Source organism: Camelus bactrianus, chromosome X (assembly GCF_048773025.1).
Source record: "Camelus bactrianus isolate YW-2024 breed Bactrian camel chromosome X, ASM4877302v1, whole genome shotgun sequence".
In the NCBI taxonomy this organism is placed as follows: domain Eukaryota; kingdom Metazoa; phylum Chordata; class Mammalia; order Artiodactyla; family Camelidae; genus Camelus; species Camelus bactrianus.
Window position 1 is genome coordinate 37,321,575 of NC_133575.1, and position 24,470 is coordinate 37,346,044.

The 24,470-nt window shown below is 40.6% G+C and overlaps 1 protein-coding gene and 2 long non-coding RNA genes across 3 annotated transcripts in view; 2 read left to right on the forward strand and 1 right to left on the reverse strand.

Annotated features, from left to right (window-relative positions):
• The first annotated feature begins 122 nt into the window (after positions 1-122).
• On the forward strand, positions 123-1,913 carry LOC123612169 (uncharacterized). Its single transcript, XR_006719381.2, has 2 exons — positions 123-833; positions 1,460-1,913. It is a non-coding gene; the product is annotated as an uncharacterized LOC123612169 (long non-coding RNA).
• Positions 1,205-7,641, reverse strand: UXT (ubiquitously expressed prefoldin like chaperone). Its single transcript, XM_010968099.3, has 6 exons — positions 7,541-7,641; positions 6,479-6,560; positions 6,277-6,344; positions 5,894-6,001; positions 1,516-1,579; positions 1,205-1,300 (listed from the first exon to the last, which is right to left on the reverse strand). The coding sequence occupies exons 1-6, from the start codon at positions 7,636-7,638 to the stop codon at positions 1,250-1,252; spliced, it is 471 nt and encodes a 156-aa protein (XP_010966401.1). The 5' UTR covers positions 7,639-7,641; the 3' UTR covers positions 1,205-1,249.
• LOC123612170 (uncharacterized) overlaps positions 7,624-24,470 on the forward strand; it is a 30,548-nt gene continuing 13,701 nt past the window's right edge. The window contains exon 1 of the long non-coding RNA XR_012504788.1: positions 7,624-7,853. This is a non-coding gene — a long non-coding RNA (uncharacterized LOC123612170). The remainder of the gene's footprint in view (positions 7,854-24,470) is intronic.

The following is a 24,470-nucleotide window of genomic DNA, read 5'->3' on the forward strand; positions in this document are numbered from 1 at the left end:
CCCTGCCTTTCCCCACCGCTCACGTGGGCCCGTGAAGGAGGAGCCGAGCGTTCCGCTGCTCGCTGATTGGCCAAAGCGCCAGGGTTCGACCGCGCGTCTTCCAGGGTTGGGGAGGCGGGCCCTGCCCCACAGAGCTATGCTGTGATTGGCCCGAGGGAGACTGATGGAACGCAGATGGCCGTCTAGGTTCCGAGGGGACGTGCTCGGCCCCGCCGGTGCTCCACGTTGATTGGCTCCAGACAGACAGATAGATTGACAAGGTTCTGGGGGCGCCTGCCTCGCACTGATTGGCCTATATGGGCTTGATGGAAGACAGCCAACCTCCGAGGATAGGGGTGGTTAGACCCTAATTTGTGCTGATTGGCGGGCGAGGGACTCCCAGACAGCTGCCAGAATACCAACCGGGCGGTGCTGCTCTCCACGCAGCTCAGCGGAAGCAGGACTTGTATAGAAGTACACAGGCGTAGCAGCCTGCAGGGAGGTGGTCTGGCCAGGGTTCTGCGTAGGCGGGCAGTGTAACTCTGTAGTGATTGGCTAGAAAAGACTAATTTAGAACGGAGCAGAGAGGTAGGTGGGCCGGACAGCTGCCAGACAGGCGAAGGAGTGTTGAGTGACGGAAACTAGATGCCTACGAGGGCAGGGTCGAGCTGCAGCCAGTTATAAAGGGGTGGAACCTGGCTCTGCATCGTTTGGCGGAAGCTGGACTCAACCTAGAATAGGGGCCGGACCAGGGAGGGCGGGACCAGCCCTGCGCCCATTGGTGGAAGCTGGAACTATTTAGAAGCTGGGGCAAGGCCAAGGTTTGGCCTAGACGGGCGTGGGTGTAATTTAAGGTACCTGAGGGACGACTGGGGTGTGGGAGAGGGGTAAACCTTAGGGCCAGGAGTGAAAGGCTGATTGCCTTGGGGAACAAACCTCCACCCTGAATCGGCCCATTCTCTTTGGTAATTCAAAGTAGTGTACAGTTAAAGAAATTAAAGGAAGGGTCAGTGGGGGCCCAGGTTGCCAAGGTGACGGTAGAGAGGGCAGAGCAGAAAGTCAAGTGGCAAATTCTGCCAGGAAACAGGCTGGAGGCGGGACTTCAGTGGTGCTTTAAAGGTTCCACACAGACTGGATTTCTGGGCCTCTTAGTAACTTCGTGCTTTAGAAACCGGGCACTTCAGCAAACAGGAGGAGTTAAGAGGGGAAAGAAGGGTCACGTGACTCAAAGACATTCAGGCTCTTTAATGTCAGGGGAGGTAGGACGCGGTCAATGGTGAGGCTCTGGGAAATTCTGCAGGCCTTGTAGTTCTCTAAGCCCCTGAAAGAGAGAACAGAAGAGATTGAACAGAGACTGGGTCCAGGCCCCACCCCAGGTTTGCTGGGATCTCCCTTCCCTCAGAGCCAGCCTGGCTCCAGTTTGACTCCAGTTTAGAGGGAAAGATGGTCCTTCCCATCTCTGGCTCTCTCCCTTCCTCAGGTTACCACCCTAAACGATTGGAAGTAGAGTCTGGGAGTGGGGTGAGCTGCTCTCACCTCAAGCAACAGGTGGATATGGGCCTTGATATTCATGGAGTCCTTGGTGAGGCTGTCGCTGAGCCTGGAGGAAAGAAACAAGAAAGGGCGAAGTGGGCCCCACTTCTGATCATGAGGATGATGCTTCCTCACCACTTCAAGAACTACCGACGTCTTGGATGACTTCCACACGGCAGGTGGTAAGACACCCTACTACCTGACCTGCTCCTATGCAGAGATGCCTGGCCGCCATCTGGACTGCACTGATTCGAAGACATTTACTGAATGCCTACTCTATGCCAGGTTGTTTCAGGTACTGGGGATTTAGCAGCAAACACAACAAACAAAAATCTCAGCCTCATGGAGCTCAAATTCTCATGAAGGGGGACACATGATGGAATAAAATATGGAGTATGTCAGATGGTTTTAAGTATGATGAAAAAATTAAGCGGTAAGAGGATAAGGAGTGCAGGAGTAGGGGCTGTAATTCCAATCAGAGTGCTTAGGGATGGGTTTACTGAGAAGCGTTTTGAGTCAAGACTTAAAATGAAGTGAATCGTGTAGATATATGGAGAAAGAGTGTTAAGGACACAAGGGGTAGCAGATGCAGAGGCTCTGAGGTGGGAGTGTACGTGGCATGTTTGAGGCACAGCAAAGAGGCCAGCGTGGCTGGAGAAAAATAAGCGAAGGGGGACTGTAGGAGGTGAGGCCACAGAGAGAGGTCTGCAGCGGGGACAGATGCTGTGAAACCTACAAGGCCATGGTGAGGACTCTGGCTTCTACTCCAAGTGAGATGGGGGTCAGGAGAGGATTGTGATCAGAGAACAGAGTGAACTGACTAGGGTTTAAGAGGATCCATGTGGCTGCTGTATGGAGAACTGACCAGGGATCAGGACAGCTAGTGTGGAAGAGGAAGTCCAGTGAGGAGGCTGTTGGACTAGTCCAGGTAAGAGATGCAGACTCAGGCCACACTGGCAGCAGTTGAGGTGATGAGAAATGACTGGATTTTGGATACAGTTGAAGGTAGGGTCAACATGATTTACCAAAGGAGGATGTCAGGTGTGAGAGGACTTGAGGAAGACACCAAGGCCTAAGCAACTGGGAAGCTGGAGTTGCCTGGAATCACTCCAGCCCTGGGCTGTTGAGTTACATGAACAAGCCAACCGGGACTGGTCTCACCTGAAAGAATCCTAGTTGATACAAAGGGTCAAGGAAGTCCTTTCTGAGGCAGGATGAATGAGTAGGAGGGCCTTTTCCACAAAAAGTCCAAGAGGCAGGAAAGAACTTTTTGAGGAGCAGTCAGGAGGCCAGAGTGTTAGAAGTTAAGTGAATGGTGGAAGGAAAGTGGCACAAGATACGGTCCAAGAGGTAGGAAGGGGCTGGATCATGCAGGGTCTTGATATCATGATAAAGCATGTGGATTTTATTGTGCTGAACTATCTGTCAACGTAGGAGTCAGTTTTAGGAAAATTGAATACTGTTAAGAAAAGTAGAAGGCAACAACATAGGATGTTCAATTGGAAAAAAAACCCAGTATGAACCCATTTATATATCACTATCTCCCAAATTTATATTTTCAGTCCAGCTCTCTCTCCCAAACTCCAGCCTTGGGAGTTTTAACTACTTCTTCAGAAAATCAGCTTCAGTGTTTAATGAGCACCTCACAGTTAACAGGTCCTAGACTGAACTCCTGATCCTCCCCTGCAACCAAGTCTGCTCTCTTCCTGTCTTCTCCATCTCAGAAAATGGCCATTTCATCCTTTTAGTGGCTCAGCCAAAACCCTGGACTCCTCCCTGTTTCTCACACTCCACATCCAACCAAGCATTCTGTTCAAAATTGCAATGGCTCCATCCCCGGCAATGTTTATCTCCATTCCGTGCTGTTCTCTGTAGCTTTGTCAACCTGTCATTTACTTGTTAATTGTCTGTCTCCCCTGACTAGAATGTAAGCTGTGTAAGGGCTGACATCTGGTTGGCTCTATTCCCCGCTGTATCCCCAGGAACCAAAACAGTATGTGGTACACAGTAGGCACTCAATGTATGTTGAATGAATATGTGAATGACTGCTTGACTCACAGGAACCTGAAGTCCTCAAAAGAAAATAAATGGCACAGGATATAAATGGAGCAGGGTGTTGTTGCCAGAGAGCAAGAATGCTTTCAAGAATATCTGGGGTAGAGCTCAAAGAACAGAGGAACGAATGTGATCAGCGCCTAAGGGACAATCTGAACATTAAAAAAGAGAACAAAGTTAGTTAATGGTACAAGCTTATTCTAAAAGACTATGAGTTCAATACTTAAAAAAAGGAGAAAAATATAAAAGTTCACCGCAAGCGAGGTGCAACACAAAAAGGATAGGTTTAATTTATTGCTACTGATTTAATATGTAAGACAGTGTTACTAGTCATATGGTTATTGTTTGTTCTATAATCATATCTGTTTATGCGTGTGGATGGGTACGCCTTTCTGTGTAAAGAGAAAGAATATACACAGAGAACTGATCCCCCCAGTCCCCAAACAAAGAAATAGACTAAGAACATGAAGGACTGATACACTGTTTTGGTTACATAAAATAACCTGAAGGAAAGTTAGTTTATTTAAAGTGTGTCCCAAATAAACAAGTATTTTTTTCTCAAAAAACCAAGTATTTTAAAGAAGAGAGTGAGCTACACAGACTCAAATCCTCATCTCCTATAAAGATTTACTTTCCAGGGAGTCCTACTAATTATAATAAAAGAATAAGAGATTCACATTTTCATCACACTAATAGACGAGGTTGATCAATCAAAAAGACCAGACAAGGGGGCAGGCAGTGACAATTTAAATACCTCATTTTGGGTTCAGACATCAAGTCCCAAACAATTAAAATCTATCTGAAAGGCTCAGGAATCCTGTGACATAACAAGGAAAGCTTTGTTCTAAAAAAATGGACTTGGTCTAAATAGCCACCAGTTCAGAATTGCGTTGGCCCAGGAAACCAGGCCCCTTGACCAAACTATTCACCAACTGGTCTAATCACTGAGATTTAGGAATCTTGGCAGGTCTGAGGCTCATTTGGGTCTATGAACACTGAAAGCCTGAAAAGGTCTGAAAAGGGGAGGATTATTGAAATCTAAGAGAGGCAACTCTGGAAGAAATGAATGTAGGAATAAAGACAAACATTACCTCAAAGGAACTTTAGATCAGTGGTAGTCGCACGTGAAATGTTGTTAATCTAAGTACACTGCTTGGCATCACCTCATTCACTCCATCTGGGTTGAGTGAATGCTCACCATTCTAGGGCAGTTCCTCTAATGTGGCAGGCCCACTGGTCCCCTAGTCAGGAATGCTCTTCACCAGATAGCCCCACAGCTTGTTCGCTCAACCAAGTGACCCAAATGTCAGTTCCTCTGGGAGGCCATCCTGAGCCACAATTCCCCCTCTCTGCACGGAAACTTCAACTCAACTGGAGCCCACCTTTTCTCCCCATGGTACCTCCCTCACCACCACTACCAGAGATCTGCTTCAATCCCCACTTTAATTGATTTCCAGCAAACGGTTTTCAATTCACTCAACAGAGTGCCTACTATGTGCTACGTGCTATTCTAGTGACTTGGGATATAGACAAAATCCCACCTTCTGCAAAGCTTATATCCTAGTGGGAGGGGGCAATGAACATTACACAGTAAGGAAATTACCCAGGAAGTATTAGGAGGTCATAAGTGCTCGGAGTTAAAAAAATAAAAAAAACAGAACAAGGGAGGGGAGTCAGGGGTGTCAGGGGTTGCAATTTTAAAGTTGTCACCGAAAGCCTTGTTGGGGAAGTAACATTTAATCAAGACTTAAATTTGAATAAGGAGAAAGGAAGCCATGCAGGTACCTGGGGAAAGAGTGCTGTAGGCAAAGAGAACAGCCACCACAGTTGCCCTGAGGTGGGAGCATCCTGAGGGTGTTTAAAGAAGCCTGTGAAGGTCAGCGTGGTCAGAGCACAGTGGACGAGCAGGAAAATTAGCAGGAGGTAAAGTCAGAGGTAACTGGTTTTATTGTTAATGATTTTGAGACAGACCTCCAGGATCTGGTCAAAATTGTGCTGATGTGTAACAGTTACAGTCCTTCTAGAATGCAACCCTTCAAGAAACCCTTCTGTCCTGTTCACTGCTGCTTCCTCACCACCAAGCACAGAGCCTACAGCAGATGCCCGATAAAGTTTTGTGTGAGTGACCAATACAGAGACGATTTATTGAGTGCTTGTTAGGTGCTACACCTGGGGCTGAGCTTTGCATCCCCACTTTCCTCAGTCCGAGCTCTGAGGGGGAAGGGAGGTGGGTCCCTAAGTATGTATCATCGCAGGCAGCCAGGGGGGAAGAAAGGTGTTGCAAATGGTGGTGTTTTCAGATACTATCCTCATGGAAAGGACTTACTCTGTGAGGAGACTGCTCTTACGATCAATGAACTTGAGTGCTTCTGCCAGTGTCAACTCCAGGAAAAAACCATATCCAAGGGCCACGTAGATCCGTGAAGTGTCTGGGCTGAGGAAACAGTGGTTAGAGGAAGTGGGGGAGTCCTCATCACTGTTTAGCATACCACACACAGTTTATTTAAGGTTTTTTTTTTTACTGCCCTCCCCAGCCTTCCCCAAATTAAAGCTCTGGGAGGGCAGGGATTTTGTCCTATTTTATATTTACTGTCACATCTCCAGCCCCTAGCAGTGTCTGGTATGTAGCAAATACTCAAAAAATATCTGTTGAACGAAGGAAGGGGGAAGCTGAACCCTGTGGGCTCAGAGGGGCAGGTAGACACTCACACCACTGTGTCAACGAAGAAGTTACAGCCCAAATCCACCTGCATATATAACTCCGAGTGATTAGCTTCCTGTGGGACCAGGGAAAAAGAGGTAGGGGTCAGTGGTCAACTTTTAATCAGGTGACAGGTTTGGGGCTGGGGTATTTCCCTCTCCCCCCGCCCTTTGCCCACAAAAAGAAGGTACCTAACCCTGGCATCTTTACCTGGAGTCGCTCAATGACATTTCTCAGTTGAAGGTATTTGGCCAGCTGCTCATATACCTTGTCACGATGGTCCAGCACCTTTCTGATGGGACATGATGGGACAAGAGTAAAATGGTGACCAAGAGGAAGCCCTGGCCCTCTTGGAATACCTCATATCGTGACCCTCTGAGACTCTCATGTCACCATGCCCTAAGAGGTGTTTTTGTGCAGAAGTCAAGATTTGGACTCTGGGTCAGACTGCTTCGGTTTGAATCCAGGCTTTCCTTTTTACTAGCTGTGTGACTTTGGCAAGTGAGTGACCTCTTTGGAACTCAATTTCCCCATCTATAAAATAGGGATGACAAGTATTACCTCATAGAGTCATGAGAAGGATTAAATGAGAGTTAACTATAAAGTACTTAGAATAGGGCCTGCCAAATAGGAAGCTCTACATATGTTATAGCTATTATTTATTAGTCTTCTTATTACACTCTATTCCCAATGCCTCCCTTCAGCCGGAATATCCCATTCTTACCGTAGAAAAATCCTCCATCCTTTTTAGGATGCTGATAATCCTAGTCCTGAACACTGTACTTCATGCTCAGATTAATAATGATAGTAATAACAATTTTTCATACTCGTTGAGCCTCTAGCATCCAAGTTAAATCATTTACAAGGACTGAACCCGTTGAAAACTCAAAGCCAGCGCATGAAGGTTCAATTAACTTCCTCATTTCACAGATGAGGAAACTGAGGCACAGAAAATGGAAACGAGTTACATGTTCGCACGGAAAGCGAAATAGCCAAGCCGGGATTCGAACCTGTGAACTCCGGCTTTGGCACTCTAGGTCTTAACCTTTAAGCGCCATCCGAGGCCGCGCATGCGCGGACACATTCTTGACTAAGACCGCCATGTTTCTCCCTCCCCCGTCCCGGATATCGCCCCTCCTTCCTACTCGAATGGCGCACGGGGCTGGCCTTCGAAAGCCTTGCCCGCCAATCAGAAGGCTACACCCTGACTTCGAAAGCCCCGCTCACCACGTGGACCGCTCCACGCGCCCCGCCCCCTGTTCTGTCACTCACTTCAGGTCCCGCTGCAGCACGTCGCAGATGAAAGCCTCGTAGCGCAGCACTTTCTCCCCCGTGGCCTCCACCGCCCGCCGTTTAGGGGGCGTCGCCATGATGGGCTCCTGAGGAATGGGGAAGGGAAAGACCACGTTGACCACTCAGTATGGTCTCAAGCACAGTACATCTGCACCCTCTCAACGTTGGGAGTGGGATCGTCCGGCTCAGGCTGGGGGTTCCGCCTTCTGCCCCTCCCAACTCTGGAACTCTGTCACCCAGGGACACCCAAATGCGGCCGTTACCTGAGAGCCGCCGGCAAAAAGAACGATTGGTAAGAACCGCGGCTTCCGGGTGGCGCGGGTAAATGACGTACGACGAGGGCGCTGGCCAACCAAATAACCAGGTGGGGAGGGGCGGGCCTGAACGGAAGAAAACGCCGGAGTGAAGAGAAGGGCGGGGTTTTACCGAATCCGATGAAATTACCGGAGGCTGCAGTCGGTGGGAACCGGGAGCGCGCGGGGAGCCTGTGGGGACCGTGCGTGGCTGGTGGGGGTGGGGTTTGATGGGATTTGGCGGGTTCTGGGGTAGGCGGGACGCACAGGTGGAGGTAGACAGAGAGTAAAGCTTTTAGCATTGAAAAGTCAGAGCTTCGGAAGCAGATGTGCAAAAAAATCGATTATGGGTTTGGTCTGTAAAAAGGAAAGTATATCCCTGCGAGCTACCGCCCTGGATTTTTGATTTTTCACAGGGAGGTTTGGGTTTGACTCCCCAAAATTGGAATGAATGTGAGCATTTAAAAAAAGTTTTTAAACGGAGACCAATTTTCTAAAATACACCTTTGATGACTCCAGCTCTGTGGCCCCAAACCCATAACTGGAGTTCAAGCAGAGATGGACAACGCACTATGTCTAATCACTTCATTAAATGGGGACGTCAAATGGAGTGTCGCTGAAGTCCTCTGCCCAAGATAGGTTATCTTGTAGTTAAAAATAGGTCCTATGTTTTTGTTTAAATGTGTAAACTTTTTACTACTTTATTTTTATGTGCTCAAATTATTGAATGGATTTATTTCCCGTGTTAGATTTTCAAATGACAGCATCTAACCCAGCAAGTCCGGGCTTGATCCTGAAGGAGAACCCTAATGCTTGATTCCCCAAATGCTATTCCTGCCTGCAGGGCCTAGAGCACCCATCCCTATCAGGGAAGTCTTCCCAGATAATTTGTGGGCTTACTGTCTAAAAGCAAGTTTTGTTTCAAATGCTTAATACCTAAGCAAGCCAGGCTTTTCTTTGCCCTTAGAACAAGATGATTGCAAAGGAAATATTAAGAATTTTAAAAGTAAATCTTCTCCAGTTACATATAGTTAAAATGACGTTTAGTGTAATTGAAACACACTCTAGGTGGTTAGACACATATTACCGAGTTAATCTATACCATTTTCCTGTGAAAAGGGATGTTACATTTATTACCTTTATACATGGAGAACACAGAGTTCTGATGAGCTGGATATGGGTCTGTGCAAGTCTATTAACTTACATTTCACCAAAACCCCCCACATTTTTTACTTTTAAAAAACGTTTCCAACTTTATTTTTACATTTCAAACCTGCGGAAAAGTTGGCACCGAACACCCAGGTTTTGAATTAAGGTGTAATTGTTTAGAATATTCAGTAAGTCTTTTAAAGTAACTGAACACCCATATAGTCTTCACTTAGATTCACCAAATGTTAATATTTCACTGTATTTGCTTTTTTCTCTTTTCAAACCACACAGTAATTGTTGACATGTCCAGGAAGGGATAACAGTCTTTGCTTTCAATTTTTTGTATGCAACCATGATTATTATATTATGATTGTTTCCTTGTGACAAGTTTCTAGAAGTGGAATTTATTGATCTAAGAGAGGTCACTGCATTGTAAAGCAAGTATTAAGTGATAGTTGTACACCACCTACTCCCAATAGCAAACTTCCACATCTAAATTTTACATCAGGGGTCAGCACACTATGAACCCCCCACCCCCAGTTTGCTGACCCTTAATGTTTTCCTACTGTCTGCAAGTTAAGAATACTGTTTACATTTTTAAAGACTTCAAAAAAGGTGAAAAGAAGAGTATTTTGTGATACGGGAAATTATGTGAAATTCAAATTTCAGTGTTCAATAATAAAGGTTTAAACAGCCACACTCATTCGTTTACTTTGATGAAAGAAATTTTCACATATTGAGGTATAAGGAAGTCATTCTGGCTTATACATGAGTCAACTTGAATTTTATGCTAACTAAAACAGCCTGTTTGTGGCCAATCAAATATACACTGTACATCTGCTTTAATTATTAAAGAAAAGGGCAGATTGACCAGACGTAAAGAATGTCCACGTTAAAGATTAAATGCCTGCCTTCCTGGGCCATCAATGCTGGTCCTCCTTCGATAAGACTCCCTTCCCAGGTGCCAAGGCTATACTGATTCTCTGTGTACATGCTGTTTTTTTTTTAAACTTTGAAGGAAAGTATCCCTGACTTGTTTGATGTTCTCTGTTCTGACAAGATAGAAAACTGTGCTGAAAACCATGTTTCTCTGGAGCAATTCCTCAGAGTGATCTGAGAGGCTGTCTTCTGGGCTCTAGTCCTCAGTTTGTCTCAAGTAAAGCTCTTTTCTATTCCTATTCCTATCATAGATTGCTTACTGGTTACTTCTGTCAACAATTTAACGTCTGTGACTGGTTCCATGCTATGTCAACCAAGAATTCCAAGAATGGAGGCTTGGTTGAAATAAAGAGGCATTCATTTTGAGTTTGTTAGGACTAATCTGGGAGACACAGACTCAAGAAGCACTTGAATTGTGTTCTGCAGGACTACAAAACGGAAGAGCTTTATAAAGGCAAAAGAAAAAAATCCAGTGAGTTTACATAAATTTTCAAAATTAGGATTGGAGCTGGCAAGAAGTAAGGGTGTTTGTTAAGCAAGCATTGATTGGGATTCAAAATGCTTACATACGTGCCAAGGGTTCGGGGTGGTGGTGGGAACTTTGAAACTGCAAGGTTGCAGCTAGCAGCTGCTAGCAGATATCATTTTGAAAACGGCTGCTGGTGTTCTTGAATTCTATACAGTTCGGAGAAAATTCATGTTCTCAGTAGTGCCAGGATACGCCTGAGAGCAGATCCTCAAAAGCTGCCCGACTCCATTTTTGTATGCCTGAACTATGATTACTCCATTATGTCAATTTGTCATCTCTACAACGGCAGAGTTGAGTAGTTGCTAAAGAGACCACGTGGCCTGAAATTCCTAAGGTATTCACTATCTTACTCTTTACAGAAAGTTTGCCAGCCCTACACCATCACGTCAGTCACCACTTCATAGGTTGGGGCTAGAAGCACGTGGCCCTCTCTGGCTTCCACTGGTGACCTCTTACCCAGCTTACAGGTAGACATTTTCAGGCTGGTGCTTCTGGGAGATATGAGGCTCTCATATCTCCACATATATTTTCTCTTCCTCCCGTCCAACCTCCTACCATCTAACCTCCCCCAGCTATGACCAGAGATCTCTGTCTTTGCCTTTACCCAAGATGAGCAAGAAACGAATGAGGCCCAGATGAGTTATGGCTTATTTGTTCATTCATTGCCTATTTTATTTTCCACTGGATATTTGGAACCTGATAAGAACACATCCCACAAAATTGAAAAGTAAAGGTAGGATCACAGAAAATACGAAGTAAAAGATTAGCATCAGAGAAGATTGGGAGGCAGGTACTAAATTTACATCTGCACTTAGCTGTGAATTTGTCTCTGATCTTCCTATAGCCATAGTAAAAAATGCGGTCAGTTACGTTCATGAAAATCATCAATAGATAATCTATAATAGATAAAGTTTAAAAATAAAAATTTAAAACTTCTTTTATGGTTTCTTGTTAAGCCGGGTCACCCAACAAAGAATTCTCCTTGTCTTTGTTTCTCTAGGAATGTATTTTGTCTTCATTAAGTTTTTTATTTTGAAATAATTATAGATTCACTGGAATTTCCAAAAATAGCACAGAGAGGTCCTGTGTACTTTCACCCAGTTTCCTGCAATGGTTGAGTCTTGTGTAACTATAGTACAATATCAAACAAAGGAAACTGATGTCAGTATGATGTGTGTATACAGTTCTATGCTGTCTTTTTACATGTGCAGATTCAGTAACTTCTACCACAATCAGGATACAGAAATATTTTCTCACTGTAATGATCTGCTTCATGCTACCCTTTCATAGTTGCACCCACCCCTCTCTCCATTATCTGTAACTCCTGGCAACCACTAATCTGTTTTCCCTTTCTATATTTTGTCATTTTGAGAATGTTTTATGAATGGAATTATACTGTATGTGTCCTTTTGAGACTTGTTTTTTTTTTTTCCCATTCCGTGTAATGCCCTGGAAATCCATCCAAGTTGTTGTAGGTATCAGTAGTTCCTTCCTTTTGTTGTGAGTAGTATCCCATGGTGTGGATGTATCACAGTTTGTTTAACCATTCATGTATTTAGGGACATTTAGGTTGTTTCCAACTTTCGGCTATTACCAGTAAGGCTGCTATGAACAATCATGTACAGGTTTTTGTGTGGATTTAATTCTCATATCTCTAGGATGAATGTCCAGAAATGCAATTGTTGGGTTGCATGGTAGTGTATGTTTAATTTCTTTAAGAAACTGACAAACTGTTTTCCAGAGTGGCTGTATTATTTTATAGTCTCACCAGCAATGGATGAGTGACCTGGTTCTTTTGTATCTTCTCTAGCATTTGGTGTTGTCACTATTTAAAACATTTTAAGCCATTCTATTAGGTGTTTAGTGATAGTTCATCGTGGCCTTAGTTCATGATGTGGAACACCTTGTCCCGTGCTATTTTGTCATTCACATATCCTCTCTGGTGAAGTGTCTTTTCGCATCCTTTTCTTACTTTCTAATTGAATTTTTTTTTTAACTTTTGAGTTTTCAGAGTTCTTTATATACTATAGATACAAACCCTTTGTCATTGTCATACATATGGTTTGCAAATATTTTCTTTCAGTCTGTCTTTTTGTCCTCTTAATGGGGTCTTTTGCAGAGCAAAAGGTTTTAATTTTTGAAGTCTAGTTTATTGATTATTTTTCTTTTTGGATCATGCTTTTGGTGTTATGTCTTCACAAGCCTAGCTCCCAAAGATTTTATCCTATGTTTTATTCTAGAAGTTTTGTAGTGTAATGTTTTACACTTAAGTTTATAATTTTTTTGTTTTTTATTCTTATTTCAAAGCGTAGTCAGTTTACAGTGTTAGTTTCAGGTTACAGCAAAGCATTTCAGTTATACATCTACATACATACATATATATTTTTTCAGTTTCTTTTCCATTATGGCTCATTAGAAGAAATTGAGTGTAGTTTCCTGTGCTATGCAGTAAGCCCTTGTTCTTTGTCCATCTTAAATAAAGTAATGTGTATCTGAAGTTTATGATAGTTTTTAAAAACAGCTTTATTGGAATATAATTCACATACCATAAAACCCATACATTTGAAGTGTACAATTCAGTGATTTTTAGTATATTCACAGAGTTGTGCAACATCACCACAATCTAATTTTAAAACATTTTCATTACCCCTAATTGAACTCCTGTGCCCACTCTTGCGTCCTCTCCAGCCCTAAGCAACCACAAATCTATTTTCTGTCTCTAATAGATGTGTGTATTCTAGACATTTTGTATAAATGGAATCATACAATATGTGATCTCTTATATCTGGCTTTTCACTTAGCATAATGTTTTCAAAGTTCATTCATCCATGTTGTAACATTTATTAGTACTTTATTCCTTTTTGTGGCTGAATAATATTTCATTATGTGTATATACCACATTTTCCCCCTATTTTGCCTGGAGAGTAAAATGTAAAGTCCTTACCTCCATTTAAGTCCCTTTATCCTCCTCCTTTCATAATATTAAGTATTTCCTCTACATACATTGAAAACCACATCAAACAACTTACAATTTTTGCTTCCACTGTCAAATATGATTTAGAAAACTCAAGAGAAGTCAAGTCCATTTCACTTATCCCTGTTTTTACTCCTTCAGATGTCCTGACTTCCTTTCCGTTGTTCCAAGATTCCTTCTTTTATCATTACTTTTCTGTTACAAGGATTTCCTTTAGCCATACTTTCAAGGTAGGTATACAGGTGACAGATTCTCTTAGATTTTTTTTTCAGCTGAGAATGCTTGATTGCGCTTTTATTCCTAAAGGATATTTTTTGCTGGTTAGGACTTCTTAGCTGACATTTCTTTTACTTTATCACTTGAAAAATATTACGCCAGTTCCTTCCGGCCTCCATGTTTTCTGATGAGAGATTCACTCTCATCCATATTATTGTCTCACATATATAAAGTATTGTTTCTCTCTCATGGTTTCTTTTATTTATTTATATTCATAATAGCTGTTTTGAAGTCTTTGTATGCTAAGTGCAACATATGGGCCCCTTCATAGACAGCTTCTATTGAATGTTTTTTTCCCCTGTGTATAGGTCATACTTTTTTTCTTGCATGTCTCATAATTTTTTGTTGTCTTTTGTTTTTTTTTTGGGGGGGGGCAGTGTGAAAACAGGATATATTAGATAATATATTGTAACAACTCTTTTTTTTGCATTTTTAATTGAGTTATAGTCAGTTTACAATGTTGTGTCAATGTCCAGTGTAGAGAAAAACTTTTCAGTTATACATGAACATACGTATATTCATTGTTGCATTCTTTTTCGCTGTGAGCTACCACAAGATCTTGTATATATTTCCCTGTGCTACACAGTATAATCTTGTTTATCTATTCTGCATATGCCTGTCAGTATCTACAAATTTCAAACTCCCAGTCTGTCCCTTCCCACCCCCACCTCCTTGGCAACCACAAGTTTGTATTCTATGTCTGTGAGTCTGTTTCTGTTTTGTATTTATGTTCTTTTTTTTTTTTTTAGATTCCACATATAAGCGATCTCATATGGTATTTTTCTTTCTCTTTCTGGCTTACTTCACTTAGAATGACATTCTCCAGGGACATCCATGTTGCTGCAAATGGCGTTATGTTGTCGGTTTTTTATGGCTGAATAGTATTCCATTGTATAAATGTACCACTTCTTCTTTATCCAGTCATCTGTCGATGGACATTTAGGCTGTTTCCATGTCTTGGCTATTGTAAATAGTGCTGCTGTGAACACTGGGGTGCAGGTGTCTTTTTAAAGTAGGGTTCCTTCTGGATATATGCCCAGGAGCGGGATTCCTGAGTCATATGGTAAGTCTATTCCTAGTCTTTTGAGGAATCTCCATACTGTTTTCCACAGTGGCTGCACCAAACTGCATTCCCACCAGCAGTGTAGGAGGGTTCCCCTTTCTCCACAGTCTCTCAAGCATCCGTCATTTGTGAACTTTTGAATGATGGCCATTCTGGCTGGTGTGAGGTGATACCTCATTGTAGTTTTGATTTGCATTTCTCTGACAATTAGTGATACTGAGCATTTTTTCATGTGCCTATTGATCATTTGTATTTCTTCCTTGGAGAATTGCTTGTTTAGATCTTCTGCCTATTTTTGGCTTGAGGAGTGGGCAGTGTGAAAAACAGGATACATTAGATAATATATTGTAACAACTCTCGATTCTGATCACCCTATCCTCTGGCGGGTGTTTTTGTTTTGTGACTTGCTCGGACTCATTCTAAGGAGGGTTTTTCCTCACAGTGTCTGGCTAGTTTTATTTCTGCTCAGTGTTTACAAACATTGTTTTTCTATATTTAAGAAAATGTAGAGAATATACCTTGTTAGGGTAGTCCTTGGGTCAGCAAGCTTACTTGACAACCAGTGATTGGTCAGAGATTATAGTTATACACCTCCAGGCAGTAAGGCAGCTACCCTTTGCTGATGGATCTGGGTGTAGCTTGAGGGGATGCATTAAAAGTGCAGCTACTTTCCAAGTATCTCTTGGTTTTTACTTTCTGTATTCACAGTATTTTATGTTCAACCAGGGTAGAGTAGCTTGCTAGGGCTCATTCCAGTTTCTCCTGAATATGCATGAAGATTTGCTCATGTGCACAGTTCTTCTAGATCACTTGATAACTAGGATCTTATCAAGGCCTGTCTTGTCTGTGTCATTCCCTAGATCTCCCTCTTAAATTTACGACTGACTGGTTAATTGCTTGCCCCAGTCAGTACTGAGGCCTCAGGCGAGCTACGTTGTTGACCTTTCCTGATTGCTAGCCACTGAGGTCACTGATGGTTTTGCTAACGCCCCTGGGCATGGAATTTTCCTCACTCTGCTCCAAATAAAGTCAGCCCCCTCCTGTAGCAGAGCTGCTTGTCCGTGGGGACTGTTCTTTCCCAGTGAAACTTCTGTGTCTCAGAGATGGAGGGGGAAGGAACAGCTCCAGTTAACAGACTCCCACCGTTCTTACTGAGGTTCAGCAGATTTTCTTGAATCAGCACTTTTCAATTTGTTGGATAACTTTGGTCAATTTCCAGAGTCTTTAGCTGGTTGCTTTTTGACAATTTTGTCCACTTTTATAATTGCTTTTTGGGGAGAGGATTTGCCAAGCTCCTCACTTAGCCATTCTAGAAGTCTATCCCTTCTTTAAACGAGGTTTTTGATTACATCATTTAAAAATGTTAGTATGCTTCATGAAAATTTGTACCGGTATAAATTAACAGTTTTGATACAAATGACTTATGCATGCTGTGACTTAGACTCTTGATTTGTTCCAAAAATGCTTAGTCACCAGGCAGTGTCTGTATTTTTGTATGTTTATTCATATATATGTGATGATTGTGACACATAAGAATGAAGAGATATTGCATTATTCCCAACAATGGAAGATAATAGTTTGAAGCATCAATAAATGAGTGATATTATTACTCTCCTTATTAATGGTGCCTTTATTTCAGATACTAATGTGTCTGTTTTTTCACATGTTACTTCTATTTAACATTCTTTTCTCACTTTTAGGGAAAAAATTATGTTTCTCCTTTAATACCCCTCATAGCAGATAAAATATTGCCTCCTTGCCATGGACATCTGCAATTCATACATTGACATACTCAATCAGATGGAGTTGTTGCCGGTGGATGCAACCAGCGTTCCAGATTCTTGTCCGGTCCCAGAAAGAATTCAGAGACAAAAAGTAGTGGTTAAAAAAAAGTAAAGTGAGAATTGATTAAAGGATAGATAGTACACTTTCAAAGGGAGAGCAGGCAGGCTCAGGTGAGTGGCTGCCCTGTGTTTCTTTGGCAAGTTAGTTACACAGGGTGTAAAAATGAATGAGCAGAATATTCATTGGGGAGGGAAGGGTTTGGGGTCGTATTCCCCTTCTCTGATTATCATCCTAACTCCACCTTCCCAAAGGGAGGAGGGATTTTTGTCCTTATTTAGTCTGGATCAGAAGTGTCATGGCACCAGTGCATGATGGGTACTTCTAATCCGCAAGGCTAATTTTTTTGAAATGAGGGCATAATGAGCAAAAGGTTACATTCGGACACTGGAAATTCCTGCCTTTTCTCACCTTTCTTTGTAGGTCTCCAGGCCACTCACCACCCCAAAAGGTGTGACCACTTATCAGCCCAAAGGTTCCTGCTTTTCTGTGTCTGCCCGGGGACCCCTGGTGCTTACATGATGTGTGGTTTCCTGCATTTGGCTTGTGCCCCTCCTTTCTGCCCAATTCCTGCCGTTAGGTCTGTGTCCCCCTTTCTCTGCTCATATCTAGCTATCTGCCTGCTCTGACAGAGTTTAATATATATTTATTACATAAAGAAACTAGATACCACTTTAGGCCTCTATACTACTTATTTCTTAAGCAGTTACCTTAGATTAGGAATAATTTTGTGGTTTTATTTTTCTGTAACCAACTGGAAGAATATTTAGTGTCACATTTTAATATGTTTTGAAATTTTAAAGAGTTTAATTAAAAATTATGGTTTCTAAGATGATTTTGCCTAAAATGATTCTCCTAGTATCATAGAATGAAAACAAGTTCTGTAAGAAGGTAAATGTTATTGTTATTACAGCTATCTGGTTCAGATTTTTCTTATCCATCTTAGAATATTTTTAATTTAGAGAAGACTAATTTTAGAATCTTAAGTCATTTTCCTTAAATATTCTATAATATTCAACACATTTAAGTTCTCAAAATGACTTGATAGACATAATTGCAGATAATATCTCAATTTATGGTTTTACAACTGAATTGAAATTTGTTTCTTTTTTGTTATTTTGTCATCTGTAATGGTTATATACAAATATTTCTTTGAGTTATTTTTGTTTCTGTTTTTGTTAGTTATGTTTGAAACTAAGCACTGTGAAAAAATTAGCAGTCCATCAAAAATTGCTTTAAAAAAAAGCCTGCCAATAGACTCATTTGAAAAATTGACTTTGTCAAATGATTTTTAAAAATTAGTTTTTGTACAAACATAAAAGTAGTGACTGTTTGACTTTATAAATTAAAATATTTCAGAGTACTGCCAAACAACCTTTGGAAGGAAATTTGTTTACGGGTAATACAAAAAGGGTTATTTAGAATCCTGGAAATGTAGTGCAAAGACCACAAGGTTTAATACATAGTAGAAATGTATGCTTTCTGATCTATTATTATTAATTAGTCTGCTAAATTCCTACTAATCAAACAAAATTATAAATGTTTCTTTATAACTGTGTTCTAATTGATAGTAAAGCCTCTGTCACAATTAGTCAACTCTGTATTGTAGCATGAAAGAAGCTATAGACAATATGCAAATGGATGGACGTGGCTGTGTTCCAATAAAACTTTATTTACAGAATAAGATGGCATGCCAGATTTGGCCAATGGGCCATAATTTGCTAAGTCCTGATTTATGGAATTATTTTCCTTTACCTTGGAGAACATAAACTTTCAGTTGATTTAAAGTGGGAAGATTTTATTTGTGATAAGAAATCTCTCATTACAATGAAATATTCTACTGTAACATGGGAAAACATAAAACTTTTTTTCAACTTCTATCAATGTGAAATAAAATTTAATTCTGAAAACAAAATAAGCTATACTAAGATATCATCTACCCAAAATCCAAGTTTGGTAGCACACTCAGCTGGTGAGCCTGTGGGGAAACGGGTATTTGCCTATATCTCAGGTACAGCTTCTAGGGACAAGAACTTGGTGATATCTTATGAAATTTCATATGCATTTACCCTTTGATCCAACAATCTCACCCCTTACAATTTATTTCAAAGTTACACTGGTAAAAGTATAAAAAGGCAATTCACTGAAGCACGATTTTTAACAACAGAAGGCTAGAAACAATTCAAATATTCATTCATAGGGGACAGTTTAGTAAGCTATGGTAGTCACAGTTTGGAATACTATGCAGCTGTATAAAGGAACGAGGAAGATAAACCACTATGAGAGATCTCTAATAGATATTGTTAATTGTAAAAGTAAGGTGGAAAAAAGCATATAGTATGCTACCATTTTTCAAAAGTGGAGGAAGATGTGTGTGCATATACATGGTAATGGTAGTAGTGGTGGTATTGTTACTTAGAGACTGTGTGTCTGTTGTGGGCTAGTCTGCAAGGCTTGTGCTGTCGTTAGCGGAAGAATGAAGATATATATTGTATTAGCTAATAAATTGCCACAAGCTTGGTGACTTAAAGCAACAGTTTAAAGGCCAGAAGTTCACAGTTCTTGAGGCCAGAAGTCCAAAATGTAGATGCCAGCAGGGTTGGTTCTTTTTCTTCTGTGCCTCTCTCCTCGCTTCTGTTGACTGTCAGCAATCCTTGGTATTCCTTGGCCTGTAGAAACACCACTTCAATCTCTGCCTCAGACTTCACATGGCATCTCCCTCCTGTCTCTGTATGTCTTCTCCTTTTCTGTCTCTTTAAGTACACCCGTCATTGGATTTAGGGCCCACTCTAATCCAGGATGACCCTATCTCAAGATCATCCTTAATTATATCTTCACAGACCCTTATTCCAAATAAGGTCACATTCTGAGGTGCCAGGTGGACATATACCTTGGAGGTCACCATTCAACCCACTATACAGATATAAGACTGATGAGAGGTATAAACATCTGTATACCCAAATTTGAATCAGAAGTATCAATGTGATTCATGATACTTATTTCGTAGCTCTGTCCACCGAAAAGACTTAGAAGCAGTGGTCAACACAGTAGCAATGAGCAACCCCATCTCCTGGATGGGAGTCTATACATACCGTTACCCATTAAAAGCAATTAGAGCTCCTTTGCAAAATTACTGATTTTTAGGAAAGATGAGTATAAAATGATATCAGCATGTCTTGTCATTCCAGCTAGCAAGGATGCTTTCAAAAGCTGCTTTATTCATGTCAAAAGAACTCAGAAATCAGTCAAAAAGGCTTCCACTGGTGAAAGATGGGACAATTTGAGTAGCAGTAGGGATAACTGCAACTGATTGAAACACATTAGATATATTCAAATCTGAGAATTCATATTGATACAGAAACAACTCATAGGTCACATTTGGAGGCGCTAGTAAACCACTTCATTAATTTGAAATCTGCTTAAATAAAGAGAAAGAATAAAACATTTCTCCTGCTCTTCTTACATGGCCTTTGACTCAAGATAACCAAATAATTGATGAAAGAAAGTTTTTATTTATAAAAGTGCTCTGTAATAAGTGAAGGAGTAATAGAGATAGAATATCATTCTTTTGGAAACCATTTGGAATTAGTGTAAATAGGCAATAGCCACCAATTACTGCTAAAATCACAAAAAAAGACAATCTGACATGGAAGATGGAATATAACCCGATGGAAGCATTGGTCACACCGCCTCTGAAGTATTTTTGACAAAAAAAAAATTGAATCAGAATCTTATCAATAAGGTGTTCCTCACTTTATTGCATTTGCTTTATTGCATTTTGTAGATAATTGCGGTTTTTACAAATTGAAGGTTTGTGGCAACCGTGCGTTGAGCAAGTCTATCAACACCACTTTTCCAACAGTATTTGCTCATTTCATGTCTCTGTGTCACATTTTGGTAATTCTCATAATATTTCAAACTTTTTCATTATTATATTTGTTATGGTGATCTGTGATCAGTGATATTCGATGTTACTACTACAACTTGCTAAAGGCTCAGATGATGGTTAGCATTTTTTAGCAATAAAATATTTTAAAATTAAGGTATGTACATTTTTTAGACTTAATGCTACTGCACACTTAATACTTAACAATATAGTGTAAACATAACTTTTGTATGCAGTGGGAAACCAAAAAAATTCATGTGATTCACTTTATTGCAATATTCGCTTTATTGTGGTGGTCTGGAACTTAGCCCACAATATATTCAAGATAAGACTTTAGATCTAACCACCAATTTGCCAGAAATTCATTCCAAGTACATTCATTTGGAACTCCTTTAAGACTATCTCTTTTCATCTACAAATATGTGCAAGGAGGGTATGTGGTGGACGAGGAGCACATAGATTGAGAAATTTAAGAACTATATCAACCAATTATAATCTGTGAGCCTTATTTGCATCCTGATCCAAACAATTCATTAAGAATGTATGAGGTAATTGGGGTAATTTGAACACTGGATACTTGCTGTTAATCTGGAATTGTGGTAATGGTATTACAGTAATTATTTTCAAAGGTATTCTTATTTGGGAAAGTAACATTGAAAATATTTAAGAAGAAATAATAAGATGTCTGGGATTCGCTTCAAAATAATCCAGGGGGAAGAAGGCAGGGATATAGAAGAACGTTCATACCTTGTATTTGGCTGTTAATGTCTCAAGTCATAACAGTCCTCTCACTTTTTTAATGAAATTGACTGTGGAGAATTCTGGTCATTTGCCCTGAACAATGTTCCACAACGTAATTTTTTTCCATCGTGATGTCTTTTAATTTTTTTCCATTCTTGGTACTGTTTCTTATAAACGTGAGCTAGATCTAGGTGCTGTATTAGATTTAGGTTCAATTTTTTTTTTTGGCCATGCTTCGTAGATGGTATTTTGTACTTTCTATTGCTGTATATTTCTGTTGATTGACAATGTCTGTCATCCTGCCTTTTGTGATACTACTAAGATTGATATGCGGATTCAGGTAGCATTAACTAGGTTTTGAATTAATGTGTAATTGTTTACAATATTCTGTAAGCCTTTTAAAGTAACTGTTACTTTTGTAGTTATTTCTCCCTTTTCATTCTATTTTTGGGATGACTTTTCTCTCGATTTTTCTTAGTTTCGCTACATGTTTACCTTATGAAATATTTCGAATAATCAGAATGAAATCTTTTTTCTTTAACATATTTTTATTATGGATATTTTCAAACAGACATTAAAGTGGAGAAAACAGTATAATGAGTTTCCTTGTACTTACCACCCAGCTGCAACAAGTATCAACCTTTTGCCAATCTTTGAACTGAGGTTGTTTTCTTTACAAAAAAACTTTTTAATTTGGAATAATTTTAGATTTACAGAAAAGTTGCAAAGATATTATAAAGAGTTTCTGTATACCCCTCTCCAATTTTTCCCATCATTAAGATTTTACATTTCCATGGTTTATTTATCAAAAATGGAGAAACCAACAGTGACACATTGCTATTAAGTAAAACTTCAATCTTTTTTGGATTTCACCAGTCTTTTCCATTAATGGCCTTTTTTCTGTTCTAGAATCCAATCCAAGGACCACATTGTATTTAGTTGTCATGTCTCTCTAGTCTCCCCAAGTCTATGACAGCTTCTTATTCCCCCCTTGTTTTTTCATGACCTTGACAGTCTTGAGGAGTACTGGCCAAGTATCCTGTAGAATGTCCCCCAATCTGGGTGTGTTTGGTATTTTTCTCTTGATTAGACTGAAGTATGGATTTGGGAGGGGATGACAGTAGACCATATTTTTGGCATGAGCACTCTTTAGACCCTCTTTGTCATGCCTCTTTCCAGCATGGGAGGAGACCCAAGTTCCGCCCTCTGCAGAAGAAGAGGGCCAAGAACTGTTTGACTTCAACACCTCCTGGTTAGGGTAAGTTGAAGTAAACCAACATCACAGGTTTTGCAGAACGATGACATTTCGAGTTCTTTCTAATGCTTTGAGGTTTCAATAATATTTTTTGAGCAAGCCAGGTCTTAATTTATAGTGCTCTGTGAAATAGTTATTTATCTTATCTGCTCAGAAAGATAACTATTTACTTATCTTGCTCAAAATCAGTCCTGCTTCTCAATACAAATACTCTTGGATGTGTGCGTGTTTTGGGCACCTCATATTCCGTCAGCTTGCTTTGTTTTTCCAACCGAACTTAACACCACCCAATATGTAATTTATTAGTAGTTTGATTTCTGCTTTTAACCAGTAGATTGTAAGTTCTCCAATATGTGCTGTGGTTTGTGATCATTCACTGATGACTCCTCAGTGCCTCCATGTAGCAAGATTTGAATAAATAGTTGAATGGATTTAATAAATGAGTGAGCCAGAGGTAGGGGCCTGAATGCAGGTGTTTTGCCAGCAGGAGGAGCTCCAGGATATCTGAATGAATGGACCATTTCATTTGCTAGTGCTTAATGGCACCTGCCAGAGTTCTAGCCTAGCGTTTCTCCAATTCAGCCATGCACCTGAAACCCTTGAGGATCTGGTTCAGGATAATGCTCATTTTTATTCAGGAGGTCTGAGTTGGGGCTCAAGATTCTTCATTTCTAACACGTTCCCAGATCATGCTACTGGTCTACACACAACACATGAATTAGTAACCTTGTATGATCATCTCCTGGGTAGGTATGGTAAAGAATCACAATATCGCCAATAATTTCAAAACTTTTACGTTTCTTTCCGTAGAAATGTAGTGGTTAGGAGAGTTTAGGCTTTGGAAACAGATAGACTGGCATTCAATTCCTAACTCAGCCATTTTCCCACTGGGCATGTTAATAACTCTGTCAGTCTTAGGTTCATCATCATCTCTGTGCCTAAGTTTCCTCAGCCATTAAGTGGGAGGAATAATATGTACTTGGCAGAATTAGAGTTAAATGGACAAATGCAGGTGAAGTTCTCAGGATGCTCTCCAGCATATAGGGAGTCCTCAGAAAATGGCACTTAAAGTTAATGTGAATATATTAGAAAATGTAGAGCACTTTACATTTTCAAAGACTTTCACATGTGTGGACTGGTCTACTGCCATGAGAAAGCTAATGATTTATGTCTCATTACTATTGGTTGATGGTTGGTGATGAAACAGGACGCCAGACTCCACTGGATCAGGGGGGAATGAAGTTGACCCGGCCAGCTATGTTCTCAAGCTAGAACTGTTAATCTCTTCCTCATGGGCAGCAAAGCCCAGAGTCCTCTTTTATTTTCTTCCAGTTTTATTGAGATATAATTGACATACAACACTGTACAGGTTTAAGGTGTAGAGCATAATGATTTGACTTACATACATCATGAACTGATTACCCCAATAAGTTTAGTGCATTATCTGTCATCTCATATAGATACAAAATAAAAGAAAAAGAGAAAAAAAGTTCCTTATAATAAGAACTCAGGATTCACTCTCTTAACAACGTTCAAATATAACATACATCATTGTTAGTTATATTAATCATGTATATTACATCCCTAGTATTTATTTATCATACAACTGGAAGTTTGTACCTTTTGACTCCCTTCATCCATTCCTCTCCACTCCCCATCCAGAGTCTTCTTTTCTGATGCTGGGTAAGACATGACTACCATGAATTCTTATGACAATAGTGTGTGAATATGGCGGGAGAGAGGAGGAGCTCAAAATTAGTGTATGTAGAAGCATCCAGGCTTGTGACTGTGAAAGGTGAGAAGCTTTTACTGTCTTGGCTCCACATCCAAGGGTAGGAAATAGTGGCTTCTGGGTCGATGACAGATTTGTCACAAGTGAGTAGGAATTTCACCCTTTTCCAAAAAGTAGACACCAGGTAGACATTTCTCCTTTGCCTGGCTAGGAGTTTCCTAAAACAGACT